Source organism: Typopeltis vanoorti, chromosome 10, assembly GCF_054136105.1.
Source record: "Typopeltis vanoorti isolate ZY-2024b chromosome 10, IOZ_Tvanoo_1.0, whole genome shotgun sequence".
Lineage (NCBI taxonomy): Eukaryota > Metazoa > Arthropoda > Arachnida > Uropygi > Thelyphonidae > Typopeltis > Typopeltis vanoorti.
Window position 1 is genome coordinate 16818571 of NC_143558.1, and position 23365 is coordinate 16841935.

Consider the following 23365-nt stretch of genomic DNA (forward strand, 5'->3'; position numbering starts at 1 on the left):
AGGAAGTTCTGCTTGTCCACAAGCCTTCTCAGATGATGGCGATCTTGTTCCTGACAGGCTGTCTTAGGACCACAGTTAAACCTCTTAAACAAGCAATGTGGGTTATTTTCCCACTGATTAAACACCCAGGATATCTCACTTTTTGAGAAACCAGTCAGTCAGCTTTGCTATTTTCAAAATCATGGCTCAAGCCAGACAGACATACCACAATAAGCCCTTTATCTAATGCCGAACGATCCATTTTTTTCCCCCCATTGTGATCAACACTATTGATGATTACTGACCAGCAGCATTCTTAAATAGTTGCCTAGAACATGTGGTTACACATGTGATCAAGTATTCTGCATATACACGTCTGCATAAAGGTGTCCAATTCAATAGCCAGTATGTGTAGATAAAACTATGATTCTATACAATTTCTTCTTTTCACAAACTACTTTTTTTCTTCTCTCCATTATGAAGTTTTTTTTTTTAAATCATTAGACAATTTCACATGCTTCTAAGTCTCCCCTCCCTTAAAAATTAACCCTGAGTTTGAAAAAGAACTCAATTGTAACATATTTGTGTATTTGAATCCATAGTTCATAGTAATAATGCATATGTAAATAATATAGTGTGCACATTATGCATACATTACTGGTATATAGAAGTATATAAATCAAACTAACCATGTTTTGTATTATCAGAATCAATGGCAATTATCTCCATTTTCCAATGGGAACTTATTAAACTTATATAACCAAAAAATGATATATATAATTTCAAGCAGTAATCCAAACAAAAATGACCTTATTAATATCATTAAGAGTACTGTTCTCGGGATACGTTCCATGGTCAATACCAAATAACTCAGACAGTGATACTTTAAAGGAATAAAAGTTTGATTTTTTTATTTCAAACATAAAACTAGATAGGCACATGTTGAACAAAAGGACACTGCTCAGTGAGGCATCTATACTGTGGAACACTTACATGCAACATATCCTAAAACATTCTTAAAGCTGTGAATGAAATATGAAAGTTACAATATAACTTTACATCACCTTACAAAGATTGATGCAGAATTTCATATCTCCTTTATTCATTTGTGCAACGCCGTCAACAGTGACCACAGGAAGAAGGAACAATATAGTTTATGCTTATGAACATATAACCAATAACAACTAACATCTCCTGTGCACACTGTTAACATTTTTAACATACCCTTGGTGTAAAGCAGGTTTAGCATAAAATCTTACTGATTAAAATCTGACTTAGAATGCTAAATTCCGTGTATTGTTGATGATGGTTATATGCTCATTACAGCAAATGTCATTTAGGAAGTCTGAAGTTTAAGTATAAATATAAAATATACATTTTTTTTTGTTATTGAGCAATGCACAGAACAAAACACTAGAAAGAATAATTACAAAACAAATGAGTGTCCAGTATAGCAAAATGCATTATAGTATTTTACACTTAGAAAAAAAAAAAAAAAAAAAATTACGAAACAAATAATAATTACAAAAACTGGATCAGACAGAATCCAATTGCAAATGAAAATACAAATGAGTGATTTGTCGATATATCATTATAGACAAACAATACTTACAAAAATAAAAATGAGCACAAACTTCAGCTGCAGATAAATCTGAATCAACAATTATTATACAAGAAATTCATGAGATGTTAAAATAACTTTACATTCCTGTGTTGTATACAATAAAACTACCACCTTATAAGGTTGGTGAAAATGATATTTTGAACTAAGATATATTACAAACTGGAAAAAAAATCCTACTTAATCAGTAATAACTACAAAAATTTACAGATTTGTATTAAATTATATTGCAAATATCAGTGAAGTCATCAAAGCAACTTGTCCTATTCATACAACTCTTAGAAAAATGAATGCTTTGGTATGTTAGTTTTTATGTAAATATTAAAGCTTAAAACACTTGTAGCAAATGTCTATAAACAAACTATGATTTACAACCAGTCTAAAAACATTACAAATTTTTCATTACATTCCACTCTGAATTACTCCTTGACAAAATGTAGGATATTATATATATGTATATATGCGGAAGCACTCGTATCAAAAATTGGTAACTAGTAGATATTTTTCTATTAAAAGATGCAAAACAAGCAAATGCACAAATGCTATCAGAATTCTTAACAATCTGATTTAAAAAAACTTTTAGCCTTAAACAAAAGGGAAAAAAAAACTTTTTCATCTTTTGTTTCATAGAGGAGAACTGCAAAATGCGTTTATTGCACAAGACTTAACAAGTCTGACAAATCGCAGATTAATTTGGAAGAAAACCAACATGATGTTAAATAATGCAAACATAATTATGTATACTATCACAGCATTCTATATCCCTCCCCTTGAGGATACGTATCAGGAAATGTTGATTTGTACAAAAATTATATTTTTGTCATTCATACTTAGAAACGAAAGAAAGGATGTTGAATATCATTTTTAACAATAGAAGACATTGGGTGCAGAATCTCCATAGCTCAGTCAGTAATGATAATGTTCTCTGACCGGAAAAGCTTGGATTCTAATCCCATGTTGGATGGATGTAAACAACCTTTATAAGGGATTTCTGACTAAAGGTGAGTTAGAGACTATCATACAGAGATATGAAGATAAAGACATTCTTTTGTAAGACTGTTAAATGAAGTAGTGGCAAAAATAGTCAGTAGAGAATACTTAAAAATGCAGTAAGGAATACATATCAATGCTAAGTGTTCCAGGTAAGATTTATGAAAATATACTTGCAAAGAGGTAAGAAAAATTGTGGAAGAAACATAGATAAGAAGAAATACAGGATGCTAAGATAAGAATTTTCCTTTAAGCCACACAGCTCAGAAATCATGAGAACATAAGGATATGAATTTAAATTTTGGAAATCTGGAACAGGTGCCAACAGAAAAGCTGTTCAAAACATTCCAATTATATGGAAGAAATGGAATGTTATACAGCCTATACTTAAGTTATAAACCAGCTGTCAGAATTGAAGCAGGTACAGGAAGATGGCCTGATGTAAAATTAAGTATAATGCATGTTATCTCTGCTCATATTCTTGGTCTATATGGATAACATGATAAAAATAAAAAATGAAAGTGGTGCTAAACCTAATGTTAAACTCAGCAGTTTATGTACATGATGTTCTATTCCTAAAAATCCAGTAAAAGTTGTCTTCAGGATTCTAAATTGAATAAACTGCTGTAACAAGTTCTGTATGAAAATCAGCAACAACAACAACAAAAAAAGATGAACCTATGAAAATAGAGAGAAACTTGAAAAATATCAGCATAAAACGTAAAATACTTAGCTATTTAGGCATAATGATTTTTGTGAAGATAGAAAATCCAATTTGGAAATAGATAATAGAATAAACATAGCTGCTATGATGAATAAATTTATAGTGGAATAAGAGAGAAGCTAGCAGAACACAAGACAGTGTTCAAACTAATTTTATGTTATGGATCTGAGAGAGAGGAGTTAGAAGCAAAACAGACATGAGTTCTGAAAAAAAATATGGGAATGAATAGATGGCATCAATGGTAGAATCATATTAAAACTGAAAATATTAGAAAGGAACATGACACTGTTAGCATTCAAGAAGTAGAGAGAGCCAATCTAATGTTGTGTGATCTCTCAAACAGAATGGAAGAGGAAAAGTCTTAAAAGACCAAAATGCTAGATGTGACAATCAGAAAAGCTACAGATTATACATTTGCACATCTTTTGCAATAAAGGCTGCAATGCAATTCTATATAAATAATTAAAAATACATTATGTGATTGTTCTTATACTATCCTTATTAATAAAAACATAAAGAGGAAAAAACGAGTAGAATGAAATCGTCTCATTGCAGCAATTCATCAAGAAGGCGTGTTAAAAACTTTACAAATGATTTGTCTTCTTGCACATTCTATACAAGTTTATTAGAAAAATTATCTACAAATAATTAAGTGATTTTAATAAGGAACAAAAATTTGTAGATGACAAAAATGTAAATTAATGAATTATAAAAAGACAAATCTTAAAAAACTGGAAGCTATAATTTTATAAGAAATATTTACAAAAGTACAGATTACTAAAACAGTATGCCACATTCCTAAATATATATATTATTTTATTTATAAACAGGATATCTCAAATCTGGCACAAGTGTTTTCTGCTGCTTTAAGCACCTTCGGTGAGAGCTAAATTCTATTTAAATAAAAAATATATTTCTTTGATGGCTTTACATGTATTCACAATTGAAGTCTTTAAACATCAACAATGAAAAAGTTTTGTGATTCTGGAGAATTCTTGTTTTTCTCAGTTGGATTTGAATAAACTAAGGAAGACAATACTGTAAGGAAACAAATAACATTTAGGAAATTACTTGTAATAATATATATATATATATATTTACTAAATATCAAAATACATAATTACTCTAATTAGAGCAATGTAAGAAAGAACAGAGTAATTGATCTTTCATATACTTGACTAGTTTTTACTAATAGGCTATATATTATAATCAGTAGTTTAGTGTCAACTGACTTTCAAACCTGCACTTAATTTAAACTCAACAGAACAACTAAATATATAGTACTCACGCTATTCACATAGATGTGGTCTGAATTAATGGCTTATCCAATATGATAACAGTTTCAAAATTCCATGTTACAGGAAAATAGAGAAAACCAAATGTTTGTGATATTGAGACTTCAGAGTCATAGAAGGCAACTGGCAGCATACAGAACTCAATAACCTCAGTATCACACTACTTGAAGACATGATCACTGGTCAGTTTTAAATCCAAGAAACTGTTTTCATAGATTCTGGAAATTTGGAGGTGATAGCATAATGGTCTGGGTCTGTTTTTCCTGGTTTGGACTGGGCCCATTAATTTCTGTGTCTGGATCTTTAAATGCTGGTGACATTTTGTTCTTCTGTTCTTCCCACACTGTGGGAAGAATTCTGTTCTTCCCACACTGTGGCAACAGTTTGGAATATGCCTTTTCCTGTATCAGCATGATAACACACCTGCTCACTAAGCAAGGGTCCTAGCTCCATGGTTTGAAGATATGGAGGCAGAAGACCTCCATATCTTCAGCATACTACAGGAGGAATGGAAATGAATTCCAGCACCAGTTTATCAGAACTTAATGGAGAGCTTACCCTGAAGGGTAATGGCTATAACAGCAGTGAAAGGAGGCCCAACCTCGTATTGACAGCAAATAAACAGTTGCTGTCCAGGCACTTTTTGGCAATATAGTGTATACTCTGTGTAAGCAATTAAAAAAGTAAGTCCTCTAAGCCTAATCTAGAAATAAGCATATGCTCTGCAGTAGTATATGCAGTAATTTCATCATTAAATCAATCTAATTTTAAGACTGCTTGATGAAAGAGTTTGCAGCTTCAAAAATAACTCTTTTTTTTTTTTTTTTTTTAACAGTAACTGACTACATAGGATACTAATGTGATATAGTAGCTTGAGTGTCTGCAGCATATGTAAAAACAAACAAAACAAAAAAAAAAACTAGGTTCAACTGTTATGATAATGAATAGTGTCACTATACAAAACCGTTATTGCAAACTATACCTTATTTTATGATCTTTGCACTCATGTCTTTACCTGAAGGTCTTCTGAATTTATATTCTAATTATATTTAATTTCCAAACAAAACAAAGTAAATTCCTTCTTTCCACAAATCTATTAAAATTACTTTTTTGTAAAATACACTAATCATTCTTCTATTAATAAAATCATTCAAAATTCTTGAATGCATCATGCTTCATAAATTATAGAATGCTGGGAAGGATTCTATAATTTATTTTGCTAATGTTAACATTGGCAAAAGGAGTAGTAATTAATTACATGTACATACTGCTGCAACTGAAGGTGGTGCTCAGAAAGTTCACGGTATGCTAACAATGGGTGTTATTCAAAAAGAAGTAACTAGATATACTGTATTTTCAGAGAGTTGGAAAGTTCCAGATGTATATTAAATAGAAGTAACCATTAAGTAACTACGTATAATCTGTGGCAAGAATAAACTTTTATTCTGAGCACTGCTGAGAACAAAAACATAGTAAATTTAGGTATATCATTATGGTATATAACCACAGTATCTAATATACAACATTCATTATATATCATATTCTGTGGAATAGTAGCATAAATTTCTGAAAGAAAGGAATAAATTAAATTTAAAAATTTTCTGAATCTGTTTATTTATTTTTTAATCTAAGAACAATAATGATACAAAAATGTGAGTTATTCTGGATGGCTCACTTTTTTAAGCTATAAGCAAATAAACACAGCTATTTTATACTGAAAAAATGACAATAATATTAAAAAATACTGTGTTTTTGAAAGCAAAAGAAAATTAAAGAAAGCTCCCAACTTTGGCAACTGTTTATATATTAGCTGCTACTGCACTGTTTATTACTGTAGATAATAACATCAGATAATTAACAGCTTTTTGATTTTACTTAATTGGTTGCTTCATGAATGAGTTGAGATTTTATTCATTCATCATCTATCATTTCTAAGAATTCCAACAAATGTTGCGATTGAATTTATAGTGGGCATGGCATAACTATGCTTCTGTTTGGAGAATATTCAACCATAATTAAAATTCTTAAGTAAGTCCAGCTAAAGAATCAAGAATGTCAAAAGGAATTTGCCAAAGCAGAAATATAAATCAGATTTGCCATCAATGATGCTTAGTGCTATTTTAGTATCAAATGTTCTTCTACACAACCAAGAGATATCTTCCAGAAAGTTATTTTTCCTACAGGACTTAATTATCCTACATTTTAACATGTTATCTAAATCAAACATATGCACAGCCAAATGTGGGATATTTTCATTAAATTTCCAGTAAGGAGACAGCATGTTTCTAAACAGAACAGTTTTATTAAAATAAACCTTTCTTTTAGTGTTACACGGTGATCAGCATTCATTTAAAAATTTTTTGGAATTTACAACCATGTTAAAAAACTTTTTTATTATCCCAACGTTTCGATCTTCATATCAAGATCATCTGGAGCATACATAAATATACAAGATAAGCTGAATTACATTACTAACTGTAAGCTAGAGAAACAATGATTTGATCACGTTATTCTACTGACATGACCTCTAGTGGAAAAAAAAAATTATAAATTACACCAAGCTAAATTCTATTTATGATGACAGGATTAAACATTCTTTCTTACAGATGGTTTTTCTTTCAGAAACAATGATGTCCTATTTTTAGTATTACAATTGTTATTTAAGATACTGAATTTTCTACAGTCCTGTTTATAGTTACTCTTAGTCAGGGAAGGTTCCGAGGGTCGAATATATGCCTTCCATATGTTTGGGATTTTAAGACCATCACTATTGTTCAGATTGGGGTGGTTAATAATGATCTCACAGGCTTCCTTAAATTTCCGTTCATACCATGTTTTAGTGCGATGCAGACAGCTAGTGCTTTACCAGACAATTCTGTGTAAGGTATTCACAGGGCATGATCTGAAAGGCCAGCTTCACCATAATTATTATATTTAATGTGTCGTTTATGTTCTTTTTGTCTGATAGGAATTGTGCTTCCTGTTTCGGATCATGCCCTGAATACCTTACACAGAATTGTCTGGAAAAGCACTAGCTTTTCCAGACTAGGTCATTCCCCCTCCTATATCAAAAACACACAACACTTCATAATCATCATCAAAGACATTACATTACAAAAAGATGATTTATTAGTCGGTTTTGACGTCTCTGCCCTCTTTATGAATGTCCCAATCAATGATACAATCTTTCTCCTACAGAACAAATTCCCTCCAGATATCACGGCGCTCTTTGCGCATGTATTACGTTCTGGTCATTTTGTATGGCAAAACGCATTCTACCTACAAAAAGAAGGCACAGCCATGGGCTTGCCATTATCCCCCCCCCCCATTGCTAACTTTTACATGGAACATTTTGAGCAACTTGCTTTAGGGTCCTCCACTCTAAAACCTAAAGTCTGACCTAGATACGTTGACGATGTTTTCGTGATCTGGTCTCATGGCCGCCAGACATTAGACACCTTCCTTAGCCACCTAAACAAACAACATAAATGTATACAGTTCACAATTGAGATTGCAAAACTTAACACACTTCCGTTTCTAGATACACTTGTCACACGCCTTCCCTCTGGCAATCTTTCCTTCACTGTTTACCGGAAGCCAACATATGGGACAATATATACACATAAACTCCTACCACCACCCAACACAAAAACTAGGTGTCATCAACACTCTAAAAAACAGGGCTCAGACAATCTGTTCCAGTGAACAGGCACTGAAAGACAAATTTAAAATTATCAGCAATACTTTCCAAAAAAACGGATACAGCCAAAACACTATTAACAAAATTCTCTACAAAACCTCAATAAAAAAACAAAGACAAACCATAACACCCACTCCCTCCACTAGCCCATCCTGGAGTATACTGTATTTATTGTACTTGCAACATACCATATATAGGAGAAACAGGACACACAATTCCTATCAGACAAAAAGAACATAAACGACACATTAAATATAATAATTATGGTGAAGCTGGCCATTTGGATCATGCACTGAATACCTTACACAGAATTGTCTGGAAAAGTACTAGCTGTCTACATCGCACTAAAACATGGTATGAACGGAAATTTAAGGAAGCCTGCGAGATCATTATCAACCACCCCAATCTGAACAATAATGATGGTCTTAAAATCCCAAACATATAGATTTAGCTCAACGTCGTGGCCAGTTGGGGGGGGGGGGGTTAATCCTGTCATCATAAATAGAATTTAGCTTGATGTAATTTATAATTTTTTTTTTTTTCACTAGAGGTCATGCCAGTAGAATAACATGTGATCAAATCATTGTTTTTCTAGCTTACAGTTAATAATGTAACTCAGCTTGTCTTGAATATTTATGTATGCTCCAGGTGATGATCTTGATATGAAGATCGAAACGTCAAGATAATAAAAAAAGTTTTTTTAACACGGTTGTAAATTCCATAAAATTTTTAAATGAATTACAGGTAACCCTCGTATAACGCGAATATTAGGTTCCATAGAAAAAGTAGGGTTAGGTTCCGAAATCGTTTTTTTTTTTTTAAATTATATAAACAACAACAATGACATATCCAACAAAAACAATATTTTTATTTATTTCAGGTAATTCATGTAAGTTAAGAAAACAAACTATGAGACAAATACATAGTATAAAATTATAAAAATTACAAATTGTACATAAATTTCATTGCACATAAGCATAAATGTTTTAGACACGATAAAATAAAGTACATATTTTAATCTTCATCACTGTCCTCAGAAATTACATTATGTAGATGTTCTTTAAGTGGCCGGAGGTCGTCACCACTTGAAATCTCTTTGACATCATTTGTATAATTCTCATTGCATACTTCGGTTGGTTTAGTCATCTAGAACTGAGTAATAAGACTTTGCTTTCCACTATGCTGCAATTTTTTATTAAGTTCATAATATGGTGCTAAACAAATATCCAATTGTCTCGTGAATTTTCCCGAGCGCTCCACTGAAGGATCATTATCAGTAAAATAACTTTCTATCTTTCTTGCCAAGTCCAATCCTTCTGCTAATTTCTTTAAACTGAATTCTTTAATGGATTCATCCCAATCAGAATCTTCGGCAGAATTTTCCCTGCCATTTGCTTTGACGACATCTATTAATTGTACCAGTTCCTCCATCAATTAATTCACTAATTTCGTTTTCAACCATATCGCAAAAGCCATCTCAACCAAAAATGTGCGACATTTATTATACAACGCAGCTCGGCATCCACTGGAGGTACGAAATTTTGTTCCAGCAAGCATTCAGCATAGAGGGTTGTAATTACTTAATGGATAGAGAAATAATTTTTACACAATTCAATACTGAAAACTCTTTCCACGCTTGAGGCAGTGTTATGTTTGGATTAGATTCCATTTTTTCCAAAATTAATTGGAATGTTCGCCAAATATAATATGATTTAAATGTTGATATTATTCTTTGGCCATCTTAAACAAATTTAAGATGGCTTAAATTTGTTTAAGCCATCTGAATTTCGGTGGCCTGGTGCGTTATCTAAAATTAGTAGAATTTTGAAGTCCATATTCTTTTTCTTTGTGCAACTTTCTACATCGGGTACAAAACACTTGAAAAACCAATTTTCAAACATGCTATCTGTAACCCATGCCTTTTTGTTGGCCAGCCAATAAATAGGTAGGGTGGACTTGTCGAGCCCTTTCATCGCACGAGGATTCGCGGATCGGTTACAGAGTCCTTGCAACAACTCCTGGTTTATCTCCAATTTTCAACCGATCCAAGATTTTAATTTTTTCTTCGAGAGAAATGAATTTCCTCTTTAATGTTGGTTTTTTCCCTTTCGTTGCAGTTTTAGTGGCCATTACAATAAAAACAAACTTTTACATAAAAAAAAGCATTACATATGAATGTAACTAACACCAGAAAATAAACTGCTCAGCTTGAGAATAACACACATGGTTTTAAATGCGCTTTCCTGACAGAAAACGAAGACAATTTTCAACAATAAACACTTTATACAGTAAGCCCTAGATGGTGAACCTATGGAACTTGTGCCAGAGATGGCACATCTGAGAATTTTGCTGGCATGTCAACGATTTACATGTGATATCCTTTTATACGCTTATAAATTATTCAAGTTTTTTTTTAATTGGTACAATATGTACAAGCTGAATTTTGTTTTACACAAGACAGCAGCCATAAAGATGTGCATGTGATTGGTGCAGTATTAACAAAAGATCGCGTGACCCAAAGACAAAAGCAACCGACAAGTGTTGAGTTGAAATGCTAATTCTCTTCAATCGAATACCATAACATCTGAAATTGTCATAACAACATTCACTATTAGTTTTAATACATTCACAACAGGGTGTCATTTATTGTTCCGATGGAACTTCTCATTACTAACTGGCTCAACTCACACAAACGTTTCAACCTTTGGTTGAATTTTATGGCTTCTTGGCAGGCGAACTCACACATTCATTATATGGCATGTTTCAATTCTTGGTAGTCTTTTATTTTAAGTTAGCCTTTGTGATCTGTAATAAAGACATTGAGAATTTTAAATGCAATAAAACAAACACTTATTTCATAATTGAAAAATATGACAATATTTTTAGTAAGATACCGTGTTTCGGTGCAACATATGGTTTTGCCTAAGTCTATACAGCATAGTTTCTGTGAGTGGGGACATGTGATTTATTAGTTAGCACCGTTTTTATTCCATCTGTCTCTAATTGCACTATTTGTTGAGAATGACACAGACTGCAAAAGCCTCTGTACAGTATCTTATTCAGTGATACAATAAAACTAAATTCGATACTTATAACTACTTGCGCGATACGGACAGACACAAATTTAACGAAGATAAAATTTGATTTTTAAGTCCCACGGTGAAAAATATGAGAAAAAAAAATAAAAAAATAAAGGGTTACTAGAAATTGTAGACCGCGTTATATCGAAACCGTGTTGTATAAGTAATGCGTTATACGAGGGTAACCTGTATTAAAATAAACAATATAACTGACAAGACTAAGTCATCAGGGGTACAAAACTTGTGTAAAAAAGACTAAAAAAAATTGATTATGCACAACAGATGTTATAAAAACTTCCAACTAGTAAATATGAATGGAGTGACCAAAAAAAACCCTGTTGTATTAACTAATGTACAAGCATTGCACACTAAATGAATACACATCAAACTTGGCGTAGGGTTAAAAATGAAGAACTGCATTACTTTAGGCATATTCTCTCTCTCCCTCCCTCAATGGGTATGAACTGAAGACAATTAACAAAATTCTTGATACACCTCTTCAAATAAAGAAAATTTCAAAAATGCAATTACATTACCCTATATGAAAAAGGTTTCAATGTTGCTTCATAATTACAATATTAACATGGAATTTTTCTCATTACAAGATTTCAAGATTACAATATTAACATAGCATTTTTCTCATTACAAGATTTCAAGATTCTTACATTCACCAAAACCCCCACATCCTACCATAAAGAAACCAGGAGAATACAAAATTCATTGGTTTTGTGAGATTTGTTTGCTATACTAGACAGGACTTAGATCAAGATTAGCCTTCCACACAACAGAACAGGCTACCAAGCAGTTTGACAAAAAACAGGAATACCATATTAATAAATTAAAGACTTAATTCAGTATGTTAGTCAAGTAAATAATTGTTTAATATCTGACATGTTTCACTGACTAATATCTGTCAGCATTTTCAGGGATACACTGGTAAGCAATGGAAAGTAACAAAAACTAGAAAACTAACCGACAATTCTAAAAATTATATAAAGTTATCACTGTGCGTGATACAATACGCATGCTGCAAGTACAACATTTTATTTGTTGAGATATTTATAGTAATTTTTATGAAAGTTAATTTCTTTTTGGTTAAATGATCTAATTAGAGTTTTCCATATATCTGGTAGGATTAGGCCTTGATTCTTATTTAAGTTACCTGTTGAACGGGTTACTGTAGCAGCTTCTTTGAATGTTCTGGAATGATAGTTCTCTTCTATGTAGAGCATATGACTCATATCCTATTCAATATTATGGTTGGTAGAGGCGAAGTGGGAAGAAAGGTCTGATATATCTTGTCTGTTCTTTCTTTCTTGTTTCAAAACTTCTAGATGTCTGTCCGATGTAATTGATGCCGCATGAATTGATTGCTGTAAATTCCAGGATATTTGTAGAAAGGATGGCTATCTTTCGGGGATCTTATAAACTTTTAAGACAACAACGTTATTACAAAATTTCTTCGCCCAAAACAACTTTTTAAGTCAAAAAAAGCTAATATCATTTACCACAATACAGCATTTGCTCTACTTGGAGAAAGAATTTGTCATTCGAGATTCATACTCAACCAAATAGACTCTCAATGACTTATTCACAGACTTTTCTAATATCCTAGATGAGGAAACTTGGCAACTTTTGGACAACATGATTCACAAAAGTTATACAAAAACTTTCAAAGTAAAAAGACACAAATTATAAAATTTAATGCACTATATGATAATTACATCAACTCTAAACCTTCCCTACCAGACAACCAAGTCATTGTGAACCAATCTAATCACATCTTAACAAAACCAGAAATTTCTATTCTCAAAAAAGATTCAATTTCGCCTTAAAACCAATTCTTATTCCAAAAATGGACTTTATCTGCAACTTAGAGAAAGCCTTCTCATTATTTCCACACACAATAGCCAATGACCTACAATTAAAAAGCAGCTTAATCCTCTCCGCTCCCTCTAGATATTCTCACACCAACTCTAGCACTATGGAAAGAAAAGTACTACTCAAATTAAAGAACAACAAAGAAATCATTATACTGAGAGCAGATAAGGGCAACAACACTGTCATCTTAAATACTAAGGAATATGAAGAAAATATCAATAATCTATTATCAGACACATCTGTCTATGATGTTCTTAACACAGATCCTACTCGCAAAAACCATCTTGATACCAATGAACTATTACGTGATATGACCTGTGAACTTAATCAAAAAACTAAAATCTATGCATCTGTTAACTCCAAGACTATGGTGTTCCCAAAATCCATAAAGAAGGTACACCACTATGTCCAATAGTAGATGGTATCCATTCTTCTACTTACAAACTATCAAAATATCTAGCCAAAATGTTACAAGAACACATTCACAACACAGATTCTTATATCAAGAACTCCCAACATTTCTTGGAGAAATTAAAAAACACCTGTATCTCTGAAGATAATATTATGGCTAGCCTGGATGTCACATCTCTATTCACAAATATTCCAGTTTCAGAAGTCATCTTAGAAAACTTGTTCCCACCAAACATCACAAAGTTGTTCAAGCATTGTTTAACTTTGAATTATTTTACATGGCAAAAAACCTACTACAAACAACTTACTGGATTAGCTATGGGTAGCCCTCTCTCTCCTTCTTGTGCCGACCTATTCTCAGAAAATTTGAAAACTCAAATTTTATTCCAAATTACCACTAAACCAACCACATGGTTTAGGCATGTTGACAAAATCTTCATCATTTGGAATCACAAAAAAGAAGAACTAATGGATTATCTAAACAAAATCAATTGCTTCCACAACACTATCAAGTTCACATTGGAATTAGAAAAAGATAATAAACTTCCATTCCTAGACGTTCTTATTAAGAAACAAACTGACAATAGCATCAACCTGTTGGTATATAGAAAACCTACCAACGCTGGACACCACCTCCATTTCAACTTGTCTCGCCATATATCCCAGAAATTCAGCATTATCCATATGCTTAAAAAAAGAGCTATACAGTGTACCACAGACCCTGGCAACTTACAAGAAGAATTAATGAAAATATCCAGATATCTATCCCTAAATGGCTATCCTACAAGACTCATCAACAAGATTCTCTTTAATGACATACTACAAAGACAACGAAATGAAACCCAATACATCAGCTCTATAACAATTCCATTTGTTAGTACCATATCCAAAAAATTAACTCTTCTTCTACAACCATATAATATCAGAGTAACCTTCAAACCTATTGAGAGCATTCAAAAGTTTATAAGATCCCCGAAAGATAGCCATCCTTTCTCCAAATACCCTGGATTTACAGCATACCCGGTTCATGTGGCATCAATTACATCGGACACACATCTAGAAGTTTTGAAACAAGAAAGAAAGAACACATAGGCTATGTAAGGAATAGACAAGATATATCAGGCCTTTCTTCCCACTTCCCCTCTACCAACCATAATATTGAATGGGATATGAGTCATATGCTCTACATAGAAGAGAACTATCATTCCAGAACATTCAAAGAAGCTGCTACAGTCGCCCGTTCAACAGGTAACTTAAATAAGAATCAAGACCTAATCCTACCAGATATGGAAAACTCTAATTATATCATTTAACCCAAAAGAAAGGAACTTTCATGAAAATTACAATAAATATCTCGACATATAAAACGTACTTACAACACGTGTATTGTATCATGCACAGTGATAACTTTATATAATTTTTAGAATTGTCGGTTGTCAGCTCTCTGATTTATGCAGACGATGTTATACTTCTAAATAAATCCGCTACAAGTTTGCAAGATTCCCTGACTAAATTGAATAACTGTTGTAATAGATATGGTATGAAGGTCAGCAATAAAAAGACAAAGACAATAAAAATAGGCAGAATCATTGAAAATGTCAACTGTATTGTGAAAGGAGAACCTGTGGAACAAGTAAAACATTTCAGCTACTTAGGAACGATTATTAGTGAAGATGGTAAATTAAATATAGAAATAGACAACAGAATCAGCAAAGCTGGTATGGTGGGAAGTCAATTGAATAAATTCATATGGAATAAGAGAGAAATTAGTTGGAACACTAAATTAGCTGTATACAAGACAGTATTCAAACCAGTTTTAACTTATGGATCTGAGAGCTGGGTCAGAAGTAAAACACTTGACCAAAGACTAAAGACCGCAGATATGAGAGTCCTGAGAAAGATTAGAGGCATGAACAGATGGCCTCAATGGCAACATCATATTAAAAATAAGGATATTAGGAAAGAACTTGACATTGTCAGCATCCGGAATGCGTTAGCAGAGCTAATCTCAGGTGGTATAGTTGCTTAAACAGAATGGGCAAGGAAAGATTAGCAAAACAAGTGTTCTCTGCAAGGTTGGCAGGAAAACGACCCAGAGAAAGACCAAGATATAGGTGGATTGATACTGTACAAAGTGCCTTAGACAATAGAAATATAAGATCTGATAATGTTGAAGTCTTGACAAGTAACAGACTGATTTGGAGGAAAATTGTAGATAGTAATGATGTAAATTTTTCATGTAGTACTAACATATCCTGTACACCCCATGAGGGTACATGGCAGGAATTTGATGATGATGATGACGGTCGGTTAGTTTCCTAGTTTTTGTTACTTTCCATTGCTTACCAGTGTATCCCTGAAAATGCTGACATATTAGTCAGTGAAACATGTCGGATATTAAACAATTATTATTTACTTGATTAACATACCGAATTAAGTCTTTAATTTATTAATACAAGTGGTCAAGAAAAAAGGTCATAATAGGAATAATGGTATGGAAAATTCATACGATTATAAGAAAATTCAAAGAGGAATCAAAAATGCTCTATATCCCGACATAATACAATAAAAACCAAGGTTTAATCTTACAAAAATTTGGTCTGCATTCATCAATAATTTAACAACTGTTGAGCTGGGATGCGACATGTCTCATGTCACAGAATGTGATAACTATTAGCGTTGTTCAAACACCTGCACACTAGTTCATACAAGGTTTTTTTGCTCTCACTCTTTTTTTATGAACTATTGTTGCAGTTCTTATGACATCTGTCATGTGTAATTAATGTTATTGTATCCCTGATAATATAAGTCTGACAACTTAAAACTTGTTGGATTATGTTGTTTATTTAATAAAATAAATCTGTTTATGTTTAGAAACATGTGGTCTCCATGCCAGAAATTAAATGAAGATCTGCAAAACCATAGAAATATTCATGTTCAAATGTGTGATAATTGTGAAGTGAGAAAAACAGAAAACAGGTCCATTTGTTTTCAGGTATTTTTAAAGACTAACATCTTCTATCTGAATGAAAATAATATTATAATAAAGTCGAGACCAATCTATTTATATTCTCTATGTCATCTCATCTCATCTTCTTTATACCCTCTTTTACCTTGCGGTGTCGAGGTATTATATATTACCTTGCGGTATAGTCTCTATGATAAACTAAAAATTCGTATCAAGACAATCTTAGTGATCCAAGTAGTAGTAGTTTGTAATAGCATATAAATGCAAATGAACACAGAAAAGGTCTGAAAATATTTAGTTTGCTAACTTTCAGAGTGCAACATTCTAGAAATTTTTAGAAAGAAATTTTAACTTATACCTTCCAGTGACTGCTCTACTCTTTTGAGATTCTTCAGGATGGTGGAAAGATCCTTGGTCAAATTTGCTTCTGTATGATTATCTGTTGGTTTTTTCTCCATTACCTGAGGAAGAACTTCTTCTATCATTAATCTACTGTCGCTGTTTTCTGAATACTTTTCTCTGCAAACATGCAAAATTATATATCCTCATTCTTGTTTATATATGTAGCATTATGAAAAAAAAGTATATAAGCACTAATAATAAGTTAATGTTTATATTCTAAATGTCAATGATATTCACATATAAACTATCTGATTTTAGCATAGCTTGTGAAATTTTAATATTTTGACTGGGATTTTGATTTTTCATATAATACAGAGGCTGTTCAATAAGTTATAAGACTATATTTATACAGAAAACAGATTACCTTTAATCGTCATCATTTACATGGTCTTTTTCAAAGTAACTACCGTGAGATGCGATGCATTTGTCCAAACGTTGCGTCCACTTCTTAAACACATGTGAAAGTCCGTTTTTTGAGAGTTCTTTCAAAACCGCCTCCGCAGCTTTTATACATGCTTTGTTGCTTTCGAAATGGCGGCCTCTTAGTGGTTTCTTGAGCTGAGGAAACAGCCAGAATCGCATGGTGCGAGATCAGGAATGTATGGAGGATGTGGTAGGATATCTATGTTGTTCTTCTGCAAAACGTCCACTACACCACCAGCAATATGTGGCCTTGCATTATCATGGTGCAATAAGAAGCCATTCTTCAGCAATGGACTTGTCTGTAAAACATTCGCATAGTATGAGCCATTTACAGTATTCCTGGATTCTACAGTGTGTTGGTAAACAATGCCTTCGTAGTCAAAAAACATCAATCATCATCAACATCAAATTCCTGCCATGTACCCAAAAGGGGTGTACAGGATATGATAGTACTACATGAAAAAATTATACCATTACTAACTTCCTATCTACAATTTTCCTCCAAATCAGTCTGTTACTTGTCAAGACTCCAACATTATCAGATCTTATATTTCTATGGTCTAAGGCACTTTGTACTATATCAATCCACCTATATCTTGGTCTTCCTCTGGGTCGTTTTTCTGCCAACCTGGCAGAGAACACTTGTTTTGCTAATCTTTCCTCGCCCATTCTGTTTAAATGACCATACCACCTGAGATTAGCTCTGCTAACGCATTCCTGGATGCAGACAATGTCAAGGTCTTTCCTAATATCCTCATTTTTAATATGATATTGCCATTGATGCCATCTGTTCATACCTCTAATCTTTCTCAGGACTCTCATATCTGCGGTCTTTAGTCTTTGGTCAAGTGTTTTACTTCCGACCCAGCTCTCAGATCCATAAGTTAAAACTGGTTTGAATACTGTCTTGTATACAGCTAATTTAGTGTTCCGACTAATTTCTCTCTTATTCCATATGAATTTATTCAATTGACTTCCCACCATACCAGCTTTGCTGATTCTGTTGTCTATTTCCATATTTAATTTACCATCTTCAGTAAAAATCGTGCCTAAGTAGCTGAAATGTTTTACTTGTTCCACAGGTTCTCCATTCACAACACAGTTGACATTTTCAATGATTCTGCCTATTTTCATTGTCTCTGTCTTTTTATTGCTGACCTTCATACCATATCTATTACAACAGCTATTCAATTTAGTCAGAGAATCTTGCAGACTTGTAGCGGATTTATTTAGAAGTATACCATCATCCGCATAAAGCAAAGAGCTGACATTAACATCTCCAATTTTGATATCATGTTTAATACCACTTTCCTTCATAATGTGATCCATATAGATAATGAATAACAGAGGGGATAATGTACATCCTTGTCTCACACCAGATTTAACATTAAACCATCTTCCTGTACTTCCTTCAATTCTAACTGCTGACTTACAACTCAAATAAAGACTAAGTATTGCTTGATATAATGCCCCATTGACACCATATAACTGCAGCGTATTGAATAGCTTCTCTCTTGGCACCTTATCATATGCCTTTTCCAAATCGACAAAACTTAAATACAGATCTCTGTTATATTCCCATGCTTTCTCGACTATTTGTCGTAAAGTGAAGATCTGATCCTGACAGCCTCTGTTTGGCCTGAATCCAGCTTGTTCTTCACCAAGCTTTTCTTCCACAATTCTTCTCAACCATTTCTCAAGTATACTTGCATAGATTTTGCAAGGAACACTCAGTAGGGAAATACCTCTGTAATTCTCACATTCAGTTTTATTTCCCTTTTTATATATGGGTACTATGAGAGCTCTACTCCAATCATCAGGATTTCGTCCCTCTGTCCAGGCTTTCTGAACTATGCAGTGCAGCCAGTGTAAGACTTTTATACCACCATACTTCAGCATTTCTGGTCGAATATCATCTACTCCAGCTGCCTTTCCACATTTCAAGCCTTTGATGGCTTTTTCTACTTCAAGTATGGATATGTATTCCTGCCTGCATGCCTGGTCAGTGTTTTTTACCACTGTGCTGTCATCACTGCTTGCTTCATTTAGCAGTTTTTCAAAGTAATTACTCCATACTTCAAGGATATCTTTTATTCCAGTTTTCATGTCACCTGTATCATCTCTAACTCCTTTTACAGCACTCTTTCCTCCATTCCTAAGCTTCTTCAACAACCTCCAGAATATTTTGCCACCTTCTTGATATTTATTTTCTATATTCTTGCCAAAGTCCTCCCATGACTTTTGTTTAGCTAGTTTTACACACTGTTTAGATTTCTTACATTTGTCTCTGTATTTTGTAAGAGTAAAAGCTGACTTATTTGCCAGGAACTTTTGATATGCTTTCTTCTTTTCCAGAGCCTGTGTAGCTCAGTGGATGTGGCGTTTGCACACCACCGCGCTTGGCCGCACGAAGGAAGGCTTGGTTTTGAGTCTAGTCGGCGACTAGAGGAAATTTTTTTAAGCCTTTTTTCGACCGGTTCCCGAGTTAGTCGATCTCTGGCACGGGCAAGCAGGTTTTTCCTCCTGTAAACTCAAGAAAATCGACCGTAGAACCCACATTATTTCAGACATTAAATATATTGTGGTAGGATTAGGGACCACGAGATGGCGGCACATTTGAGCCGTCTCTCTTCACTGCGTACCGCTTAATTAGTGATAGCCTTGGGCCATCTGTCTCTGATTGGGTACCAGTGGAGATTGAACTGCCCACTCAGTCTCCAAAAGTTAGATAGGGCTAAATGGCCTCGCCTACTCCCGTATACGGGAATAAAAAGGTGTTAGCTGATTTTTTTTTTTTTTTTCTTCTTTTCCTTCACTGCCTCTTTAACTTCCTGTGTCCACCAGGGAGTTCTGATTTTTTTTATCCTTGCACACAACCTCACCACATGCCTCTCTGGCAGAATCAATCAATGTTTTCTTCAGAGTTTGCCACTGAATCTCCAAGGTTTGATTCCTGTTCTCAAACTATTTCATTTTTTCTTCAAATAATCTTTGTGTATTTTAGTCTACAGTTCACATCTGAGAGCTGCTCAACTTTTATTCGCTTTAAAACTTTCTTATATGTTATTCTTTTCAATATGAAATTCAATTTTATCCTGCTCAAGACTAAATAGTGATCACTTCCAATTTCAAATCCTCTGTACACTCTGGTGTTCTGCACCAGGGAGAAAACATCACTATCAACAATAACATAGTCAATGAGACTTTTCTTATTCCTAGCCTTTTCTCTCCATGTGAATTTGTGCACATTTTTATGTTGGAACATGGTGTTAGTAATAACCAGTCCATGTCCTGAGCAGAAATCCAACAGATATTTGCCATTATTATTAGCTTTGCTCTTTTCTCCAAATTTTCCCAAAATATTTTTGTATGTCTCACAATCATTTCCTACTCTGCTATTTAGATCCCCAACTAGCAGAGTAGGAAATGATTGTGAGACATACAAAAATATTTTGGGAAAATTTGGAGAAAAGAGCAAAGCTAATAATAATGGCAAATATCTGTCAAAAAACATTATGGTCATAACTTTACTAGCCGATTTTACAGTTTTTGCTTTCTTGGGGGTAGGCGAAGATGGATGCTTCCATTCACTGCTTTGTTGTTTCATTGTAGGGTCATAGTGGTACAACCAAGCTTCATCTGCTGTAATGATGCGATTTAAGAAATTGTCACCTTCTTGTTCCAGTTTTTCTTTGCATTCTGTGCACACATCCACTCGATGCTGCATTTGCTCCGCCGTCAAGAGTTTGGGAATCCATCGGGTGCAAACATGTTTCAGTCCCAAATGTTCAGTTATGATTGAGTGAACACTTCCCATAGAAATATTTAGGACAACATGCAGCTGGCATACTATAATTCTGCGATCCTCCTTGATGATAATTGTTGCTGCGTTGATCATTGTCTCTGTGATGGACGTTGAAGGTCTTCCCTCACGTTCAAGATCTTCCACATTTTGCCTTCCTTCCTTAAAAGTTTTATGCCAGCGAAAAACACTTGCCCTCGACATTGCTTCATCGTGGAAAGCTTCGCGTATCATGTTAAAAGTGTCCGATGCCAATTTTTGCAAACGCACACAAAATTTAAAGGCATAATGCTGTTCCAAGGACGCTTCCATTTCGATGACTGGTCGCGGCTCGTAGGCGCGCCGAAACAAGCGTGCGTTTAGTCACGTGACACTCTGGCACATCAGCCCGTATAAGCCATCTATCAACCTCTTTTGTTAATACAGACAGCAACATTTCTTTATTCCACAGAAATTAATATTGTGATGAGTGGTTTCGCGACAGTAAAATTAGTCTTATTACTTATTGAACAGCCTTCGTATATAAATGTGATCGCTGTATATTACAATTTGCAATAACCAAATATTAAGATTACTTTGCCATGAATGCAAATAGAGTGGATGTCTGCTTACTGTGATTAAATGGAACTAAAAAAAACCCCTCATACTAAGCAAATTTCACAATTGGCAAGCAATAGGATCAGTTTTTAACTCTATAAAATTATCTAAATGTTGTTTTAAGTTGAAATTATAATGATACAGTATACAGATGGTATTCTAATAGAGAATATGAATAATAATACTTCTGTGACCTTTCCTTTTTCAAGATAAAATAAATACAACTATAAATTACATGAAAAAAAAAAGGAAAAACATTTAAAGTATTTAAATATAAAATGTCTGTTTTTGGGAACACCTGCTCAGATAAGAAAATATAATTAACTCCTTTCTGCCAACTTTTGTGTTTTAAAAAAATGTAAATAATAGAATTTCTCTTTACAAGTCTCCTTGCAAGCCACCATCTGGCCCTTAGAGATCTCAGGTTGCCCATCCATTATGTTAGCCATGGGAACGTAATGTCTCTACACGCCAGATGGTGGCTTGCAAGGAGACTTGTAAAGAAATATATATTATTATTAAATAGAATTTTTGCAGGTCTTTATGGGCAAGACTACAAGAACACTTTCATGACTGTAACATTCCTATTCCAGAACATTTAAACATTAAAAAATGCAACATCAAAAAGAAAATTAGAATACAATGTACAGGGAAAACAGAAATAGTAGTTCACGTCCTTGAACAAAAACATACCCCACAAATTGACAAGGCCATCACAATAGACAGAAAAGACAACAAAACAATGCTTAGAATATCGGAAATGATAGCCATAAAATGTGACGAGAACTCAATCAACGTCCACCGACCCTACATAATCTCTGAGTGTTGGAAGCTTCACAACATAAAAATTAGGTCACAACTCCGATCAATAGGCGATAACACAAAGGCAGAAACACCAAGCTGACACGACATAGCATCCACTTCCTCCATGAGTTCAGACGACGACCTATACAGTCAAAACAGTTCGCACCCCGTCAACCCTCAACCCCTTTTCCCATAAACCCTTCCCCTTCCTCTAAAAAACAGTTGCTATTTTCAGCCCCTTTTTCATCTTTTTCCCACCCTACAAAAAACGCGATCCGCCCACCCTTAAAAATAATATGTATATATTATACAAAAAACCGGGTTTTTTCAAATTAATTCTCCCACACTACCTAAGCCTCCCCACCCTTCAACACCATAACAGCAGAAGTATGCACACCACAGAAAGAAGACAGGCAACAACATCCAAGAAAAGGTATGTGTGAATTTTCTTCTATTATGCTACATATATTTGTCTCTAAAATACAACTGCAATGTCCTAAGAATTCTTGAGTAAAAAACCAATGACATTAAAACTGGGGCACTCCTAAACAAAAGCAGGCAAAATAGCCGTAAAAATAATAATCTATTATTTAAATTTTTTTAAAACATAAAAGTTGGCAGAAAGGAGTGTCTTTATGTATATGCACTATCAACTTAAGTATATGCAATATGTCATTACAATAGAAGT

General features: G+C 33.7%; 1 protein-coding gene across 1 annotated transcript in view; it reads right to left on the reverse strand.

Annotated features, from left to right (window-relative positions):
* Positions 1 to 863: 863 nt before the first annotated feature.
* Positions 864 to 23365, reverse strand: part of LOC150102194 (uncharacterized) — a 238490-nt gene continuing 215988 nt past the window's right edge. Inside the window, exons 15-16 of the mRNA XM_090399106.1 lie at positions 17008 to 17168; positions 864 to 4352 (exon numbers count right to left, since the gene is read on the reverse strand). Of these exons, the coding sequence (XP_090255232.1) occupies positions 4267 to 4352; positions 17008 to 17168 (247 nt within the window). The 3' untranslated portion in view covers positions 864 to 4266. The remainder of the gene's footprint in view (positions 4353 to 17007; positions 17169 to 23365) is intronic.